Consider the following 8228-nt stretch of genomic DNA (forward strand, 5'->3'; position numbering starts at 1 on the left):
TATATGAATTATGATCCAACAGTTGCTGCAATACCGTCTGATTCAATGAAAAGGAGTCGCCCTACTTCACCATTCTCCTCACCGATCGAAAAAGCTAAAATTCTTATTAGAGGGGGTCAAAGAAAATACAGCCCCGTTGAAAATGGTTAAAGCCCTGCACTCCCATTCATAGCCAAGTCTCTTGGCTTGGTCGAGACACCTAGTGGCATGCTTGTGCTGACGGAAGTAACGCAGCCCGAAGATGGTAGGCAGATGAACAAAGCAGAAAGCAAAAAGAAGAGAGATCGCCCTCTTGGATCAAAGAACAAAAATTCTCCCAAGACCAAGAAGGTACCAATTGAGGAAGTATTACACATGCTTCACTCTGGAAAGCCTCCTAGCCCTAGCCTAAAGGGTAAAGAGAAAATTTAGTTTCTGTTTTGATTGTAGCCTATTACTATGCATTGTTGGTTTAGCAAATTACCACTACCTACACTTTTAGCCCATAAATTACCATCAGCAAACCTGTTTTTTTTAATTCCCATGTGCTAGTGTGCAAGGTATTATCCCTTGCGGTCAGATTTCTTCCATTTTTTAATTATTTCTACTGACAAGTAAATTATGAAACTGCCCTTGTGATTTGGATAATGTGAATTAACACTGCTGAATATCAGTAGCATTATGAAAAAAGAATATCTCTACATTCCATCTTTGTTTTTCTTAGAAACAACTCATTTATTTAATAATTCCAAAAACTATTTGTATATATTACAATATGAAACTTGGACACTATCATTTATCTCTGGCTTTGCTGCTTCCGCATACAAGCAGTAGTGTACTGAGGATTAGTAGTATGTCACCCCCAGCAGTATACTAGCCCCAGTAGTATACTGACCCTCAGTAGTGTACTGATCCGCAGTAGTGTACTGGCCTCCAGTAGTATACTAGCCTGGCCTTCTTGCATTTGCTCACTTCAGCATTGCTTTCATTAGCTCCATCCTAATCCAATAAGAAAGTACCATAAACACAAAACTAAAGCTACTGACCCTCAATACAAAACTGAGAATCCACCAAATCCAGGGGAAAAAATTGAAATTCAAGTTTATTCAGCACCAATTATTTGGTCATACTTTCAGATCAAAAATCAGTGAAATCAAATCAAATAGTTCTATGAAATAACTACAAAATAGAGTACAAAACAACAAATAGTACCAGATCTGAAAATTTTCAACCGGAAAGTACTGAAAGCTACTTTAACAAATAAGGAAAATAAAGGAAAAGATTCGGCTAATTACCTCATCCTCGCCCTCGTCGTCGTCGTCATCTCCCTCGCCGTTGTCGTTGTCGTTGTCGTCATCGCCTCCTTCAGTGTCTTCCTCGTCTTCTTCGTCGTCCTCATCGTTTATTGACTGAACCGGAGGGCCACCGAAGGACTGCACGACCTCCTGGACATCGTCCTCGTCATCTTCATCCTCATCGTCGTCGTCGTCATCCTCGTCTTCGTCGCTTTCCTCTTTCTCATCTTCGAGGCCGTCGTCGGAGTCAGAGTCGGAGGACTTCGAAACGGACTCGTACTGCTCCAATTCCTCGGCAGTCAAAGGCTTCATTTCTCCACCTGGGTCTCGCGCTTGGTTAGCCGTTAAGGTCGCGCACAAAGTTTGCCGCTGGGGTCGTGTTCTTGGTTCGCTGCTGGTTGGCACCCTCGCTTCGCCGGCTGCTTCAATTTAGGGGGGATCTGGATTTTGGGACAGTTTTGATTTTGGAACCATTTCGATTTGGGGATCTGGATTTTTTTTGGAATCTTTCTGATTTTGGGAGAGTGACATGTTTGGTAATTTTTGTAATATTTGAGTGTTTTTCTTTAAGATGGGTTGACAACCTGTTTCAATAATTGACTGCATGAGATATTAGTTTTAGACTTTGCTATTGGTAAATAGTAGTGTTATTTTGTAGTTATTGGTAAAAAGCTCTTGTTACTTCATAATTGAATAGACTTACCTTAAATAAGTGAGCAAGACATATCGAATAAGTAGACATATCCTATGTACCACTATGGTTATCGCAATTCCTTGTCTATTTATAAATGAATGGTATGCAATGACTATTCTAGCTTGACATATTAGTTATTAATAAAATTCTATGATGAATGTTTATTCAAAAATTAACAATCCAAAACATTATCGAAATTTGAATTTTTATTATTTTCATTTGAAACAATAAAGAATGGAATTGTAGAATTAATGACTATATTCTCTACATAATCTATACTCTAACGTGATCTCAACTCCTAATTACTCTCAAACAAGAGTAGAACATGATGAGGTTGAAGGGTCAAACAAAGCAGGAAGCAAGTACTTCTTCCCATTCAAACCATTGGCGTTGTAGCTGGCACCAGTCGTAGCATCAACCAAGAGGTCTCCGGCGTAACCAGGATAAGCTCCTTTAGCATAAACTCCGGGACAAGCTGATGCAGCCTCTAATGGAGCCTCTTTGGGACCCTGGTAGAACCCATTTCCAAAAGGGTTGGTCACAGTCCCCGCCAAAAGGCCAGCTAGATTGATGACCATACCGTCCAAACCCACATCATTGTTGGGCGCAACCAAAGGTGGAGATTGTGGTCCGTAAATTGGCTGATGGAATGGCCAAGCACATTGACCCGGGCATTGGGTCTCGGAGTTTCCGACCCAGATGTAAGCAAACTTGGAGCTCTTGCCTCTGATGAAAGAGCTCTTTGAAGACCCGTGTGTACCACACTTGCTGGAGCAAAACCCATCAATTAGAACATCTGATGAGGTCAAGACAACATTGATGGCATTACTCTGGCCACCCTTGGCTGCCAACTGTTTGATGTGTTTTCCAACAGATAGGGACTTGCCCAGAGAGTAGCTCTCATCAAGGATTTGGTTACCCAATGAGACGGAAAGAGATGAGGTTTTCTTGGCATTGGAGAGGTGGTAGTATTTCTCTATGGATTTCCACCATGTAGCAACTGATGGTTGGTTTGTAGATGGAGAAGAAGTGGAAAGGGAGGTGATGAAATCGGAAACAATTGCGCGCTGCGAAGGCTTAAATTTTCCATACCATATCAAATTGATAGAGATTTTGCCAGTGAGAAGAGGGCCATTGTGGTATTGGAATAGTATAGGCTGCTGGGTTTGGTCTGAGGTCTCACCAAGGCTTCTAGCTGCTGAGCCAAAATGGAACAAAGAGATGAGCAGGAGTAGTTGTAGAAGAAGATAAGAGGAAGCAAAAGCAGCCATGGTTTTGTATAGCAAAGCTATCAGTTTGGGAATTGAGAGTTTTGTGATTCTACAAATTGTGATTCTGCAAAAGAGGTATGCAGCTCAAGGTTTGGTGGCTTGGAATGGTATATGAAGATGCGTATATATAGTGCTGAAGACTTGGGGGAAAGAAAGTGCATGGAAGGAGCAGAAGAAAGGTTGGATTTGATGGGAGTACAGTGAGAAAGCTGAAGGCCAGCAGGATAACGCGTTGCATTTTAAATTGGGGTTGCTTTTGCTCTGGTTTTCAACCCAACCTAAGGACTATATGACAGGGTTTATCCAGCCAGGTCAGTTAAGACGAATGCGACCGTGATCAATGGGATGAAAGGGAAAGTTGTGCATTAGCCTTTTTTGAGTCATTTTGAAGGTACTTTTTATAATCGCTATTTTCATGACGCAAAACCATGATCAAAATATTAATCAGAAGCTATGAGTATTTTCCACAATAAATATAATGGTTCTTCTTTTCTTAAAAGATGAAAAATGGAGAGTGCAGTCTCTACTTGTTTGGTTTGTGTCATTTGGCATAGCATTTTCTTTTCTCATTGTAAACTTAGTGAGGTTTTCTACAATTTGTTCTCGTACAATTAGTGCTTCCCCATGTTTAATTTTGTATTTTACAATCCGTTAAACACTTTCAAACGAAATGACATTTATTATTTTGTCTTTTGCAATCCGTTTTTGGTGGGTAAAATTGGATTGAATATGCAACTCATTAGATTGAAAGAAAGTTATATAGAATTTTTAACAAAGGAAGAAGATTGATTGTCTCATGAAGGAAACTTGTACCGTCCGATCCTCACATATTGTGGGATAACACTCCTTGTAATTAATCCATCTACTTCCCACTTCCTACTTCCTTCAACTTGAATATAATCAATTAGTAGATATATGTGAACTATGGGATCGGATGCGGTTCGGAAGAGTGCTTGTGGATGTGGGAGTAGTCATTTATAAATAAAACAGAATGCAGATGAAGGTAGATGTGAGAAGAGGTGCAGCTGATTTAAAAGTCAGAGCATGCCTCACGGGGTTTCAATTTCCAATGATGCAAGTTATTCAGATGAGCTGGTGTGTAGGCTTCTGCCATGAAAATTTTTGATTTTGACTTTGATTGTTCTATTTAGATAACTATTTTAGGAGACAAGACTCTCTTCTTTGTGTGATCTTCTCCTATCTTAGAAAACACAACAAAATCCATTACTCTGGAGTATGCACATTCCACTTGTGATCATGATGAACAAATATTGTAATACGTAGTCAAGTTTCATGTGCTGGGTTTGGTGGAACGCCATACATTAATAGCAACGAGAAAGAGGCAAATTAAGTGAGATTGTGTTTCTGTGGAAGCTACTGATGTTGTCATCTTAGATAGAATTTCTTCACGTGTATACCAATTCATATCAAGGCTAGGCTTCTCCTTGGGAATCCTATTTGGGTTTTGACTTCGTATCTTTTTCTTTTGGTGACCTTGATAGACAAGACTCTCCTTCCTCTGTATCTTCCTGTTCAGCTTACTCTGATCATCCATGTTGATCAATTCCATCAATACTTGACTTTGCTTAATATATTTCATATATTTCTAGTTCTTGCCATTATTATATTACTATATCTTGCAAATCCAGTGAAGATTAGGATACACAGATTTCATACGAAAGGACATGTTTGATTCTAACAGGTAGCCCAGTTTTTATGTGAGGGTTGTTGGTTAGTGGCATATTGTATATAATTTATTGGCAAGAAGGAGGGCAAATTAGTGTACGGATGTTTCACGACATTAATGTTTTCAATATATTAATTTTTGATAGTGTTAGATTAACTCAATGTAATGGTAGACCAACTCTGTATAAAACATGAGTTAAACTATAAATGTGAAAAGTTGGTATATTACTATCTACCGCTACTGAAACTCAATGTTTTCGATATAGCCCGGCCTATCCTGTTAGCAATGATGAATTACCAATCTTTAAAGACCCTACTTAATCGACCACCTGTTTTCAGCAAAGCAGCCGACTTGATTAGTTTGCAGGTGGCCTAATACGTACCAGAATTATCTGGCGTTGGAAGCAAAGCTCGAGATAAATGGGGGTTAGTTCTTCAATTTTTATTAACTGAATGTCTGAATTTTGTCTCAGTTTAGTAGTCCAGAGGTTAAGAACCTGGATGGAGGTGACCCATACAATGGTTTCATGAATAATATCATGGGTCGGAAAGTATACATATCCCGAGTAGTGTGGCTGGCAATGGTGGATTGGTGGGTGCCTTAGATTGCGACATTCCGAGCATGAATGTCAGACACGACCTGGTGTCGAAGATATATGTGACCTGGGCCATGGAGGCCGGAGTGTGAAATGGATGGTCGGCATGTGGTGGAGCAGAGAGAGATGGACATGATGCACTGTATATGTGTATAGTGCTCCTTGGACAATACTGCACTGTTAAGAGTGTTCTCAAAGGAATTATGGTTTCTAAGGACCTACCAGTTATGGAACAAAGATTGACAATTGGGAAGGGGGCATGTATGTATGGTAAAGATCCACAAAAATAGCCCTTGATATTAAAGGTCTTTTTTTTAAATTTTTTATTGGGTCAATCCTTGAAATCTAAGGATTTTGCCCTTGTGGATTAGAGGGTTTGATTACAACTAATGAACTAAACTAACACAAAAAACCATTCTTTGCATGGCTAAGCTCAGATGAGTAATGCCCTTAATTTATCTGAACTTGATCTTACCAGGGAAGGTCCATTGATTGATGGAGCCAGATCAAAATGCATTCTAGCTCTGTATGTCATCCCTAAATCTTGCTTATGTGACACGCCACTATGTTAGGAATGTTATGCAGTTGCCTTAATAATCCATGCATAACTCATAAAATGTGTGGCTTTTTCATGACTTACTAACAGTTTGACTAAAAACAACTGATTATATCTTCAAATTTGTTTCATTTTATAGGATTTATAAAATATGAATAGCAACTATTTATATTCATAATACCCTTCTCATGTATTGCATTGAAGAGGGGTATTTGGCTTTTTAGTGTTCTTGGTGATGAATTTTAAGCTTTCGAACATCTCCAAGCTCTTTAGTTAAAAATCATAACCATTTCAAAATTTTAATCATTTTAGACAATCATTTAACTACAATATGAAATTATATATCATATATAATTATTTTATATAATATATCGTCATAATAAAATATTTTTCTGATTTTTCAGAAAATTTTCTTTTATTTTTCCATTTCGTTTTCGTTTAAAAAGCTGTCACATTATTATTAGCCGTTGAATTTAATCCATCACATTTTTTAAGCCATAGATTATAAATTAAGTAATTATATATTTACTTTTTTATTTTATGTATTAATTGATTTGGGCCCTCCATTTTTAATTGAATTAAAGCAGAGTGAATCTCAACCCTTCATTTTGTAGCTGCCATCTGTGGCCCACCATGTGTTTCATCGAGCCAATATGGCTTTCATCCTATGTTTTTTTTTTTTAAAATGACTCGAGTTTTAAGTCTATAATTCTTTGGATTGAAGTAGCTGAAAATTAGTTAGAATAGTTATTTTGACTTTTGACTAAACGGTGAAGTTGCTCTTATTAAGGAAAATAATTTTTAGTACGACTCATCATCATTTTAGTTTTGTTTTTTGTGGACACCATGTTGCTCTTTATCCATTGAGTGCATTTTCATTATATTTTTCATCTAAATGTCATTATTAGTGTTGTATATATTTCATGGTATGGAATCACAACAATCTAAAATATTGTCGAAATTTGAGTTTTTATTATTTTCGTTTGAAACAATAAAGAATGGGAATCGTAGAATTAATGACTATATTCTCTTCGTAATCTATACTGTCAGTCTAACGTGGTCTCAACTCCTAATTACACTCAAACAAGAGTAGAACAAGTTGAGGTTGAAGGGTCAAACAAAGCAGGAAGCAAGTACTTCTTCCCATTCAAACCATTGGCGTTGTAGCTGGCACCAGTCGTAGCATCAACCAAGAGGTCTCCAGCGTAGCCAGGATAAGCTCCTTTAGCATAAACTCCAGGACAAGCTGATGCAGCCTCTAATGGAGCCTCTTTGGGACCCTGGTAGAACCCATTTCCAAAAGGGTTGGTCACGGTCCCAGCCAAAAGACTAGCTAGATTGATGATCATACCGTCCACACCGACATCGTTGTTGGGTGCCACCAAAGGTGTGGTCTGTGGTCCATAGATAGGTTGGTGGAATGGCCAAGCACATTGACCGGGGCATTGGGTCTCGGAGTTTCCGACCCAGATGTAAGCAAACTTGGAGCTCTTGCCTCTGATGAAAGAGCTTTTTGAAGACCCGTGAGTACCACATTTGCTGGAGCAAAACCCATCAATTAGAACATCTGATGAGGTCAAGACAACATTGATGGCATTACTCTGGCCACCCTTGGCTGCCAACTGTTTGATGTGTTTTCCAACAGATAGGGACTTGCCCAGAGAGTAGCTCCCATCGAGGATTTGGTTACCCAATGAGAGGGAAAGAGATGAGGTTTTCTTGGCATTGGAGAGGTGGTAGTATTTCTCTATGGATTTCCACCATGTAGCAACTGATGGTTGGTTTGTAGATGGAGAAGAAGTGGAAAGGGAGGTGATGAAATCGGAAACAATTGCGCGCTGGGAGGGCTTGAATTTTCCATACCAAATCAAATTGATGGAGATTTTGCCAGTGAGAAGAGGGCCATTGTGATATTGAAATAGTATAGGCTGCTGGGTTTGGTCTGACGTCTCAGCAAGGCTTCTACCTGCTGAGCAAAAATGGACCAAACCGAGCACTAGGACAAAGGAGAGTAATTGCATGAAAGCAGAAGAAGCCATGTTTGGAAAATAACAAAGAATCACTTTGGGAAGTTGAGTGAAGCTAGAAAAGATTGATGGAGCTCAAGTTTTTGTGGGTTGGAATGGACTGTTGTAGAAGGGTATATATAGT

General features: G+C 38.9%; 3 protein-coding genes across 3 annotated transcripts; all 3 read right to left on the reverse strand.

Annotated features, from left to right (window-relative positions):
• Window positions 1-733: 733 nt before the first annotated feature.
• Window positions 734-2037, reverse strand: LOC112178503 (glutamic acid-rich protein-like). Its single transcript, XM_024316641.2, has 2 exons — window positions 1275-2037; window positions 734-978 (listed from the first exon to the last, which is right to left on the reverse strand). Exons 1-2 carry the CDS (start codon window positions 1584-1586, stop codon window positions 877-879), a joined length of 414 nt encoding a protein of 137 aa, XP_024172409.1. The 5' UTR covers window positions 1587-2037; the 3' UTR covers window positions 734-876.
• Window positions 2038-2156: 119 nt separating this feature from the next.
• On the reverse strand, window positions 2157-3363 carry LOC112175281 (protein PHOSPHATE-INDUCED 1). Its single transcript, XM_024312955.2, has one exon. The coding sequence runs from the start codon at window positions 3237-3239 to the stop codon at window positions 2277-2279; it is 963 nt and encodes a 320-aa protein (XP_024168723.1). The 5' UTR covers window positions 3240-3363; the 3' UTR covers window positions 2157-2276.
• Window positions 3364-7018: 3655 nt separating this feature from the next.
• On the reverse strand, window positions 7019-8228 carry LOC112180668 (protein PHOSPHATE-INDUCED 1). Its single transcript, XM_024319232.2, has one exon. It carries the CDS (start codon window positions 8114-8116, stop codon window positions 7157-7159), a length of 960 nt encoding a protein of 319 aa, XP_024175000.1. The 5' UTR covers window positions 8117-8228; the 3' UTR covers window positions 7019-7156.

The sequence above is a fragment of the Rosa chinensis genome, chromosome 7 (genome assembly GCF_002994745.2).
Source record: "Rosa chinensis cultivar Old Blush chromosome 7, RchiOBHm-V2, whole genome shotgun sequence".
Classification (NCBI taxonomy): Eukaryota; Viridiplantae; Streptophyta; class Magnoliopsida; order Rosales; family Rosaceae; genus Rosa; species Rosa chinensis.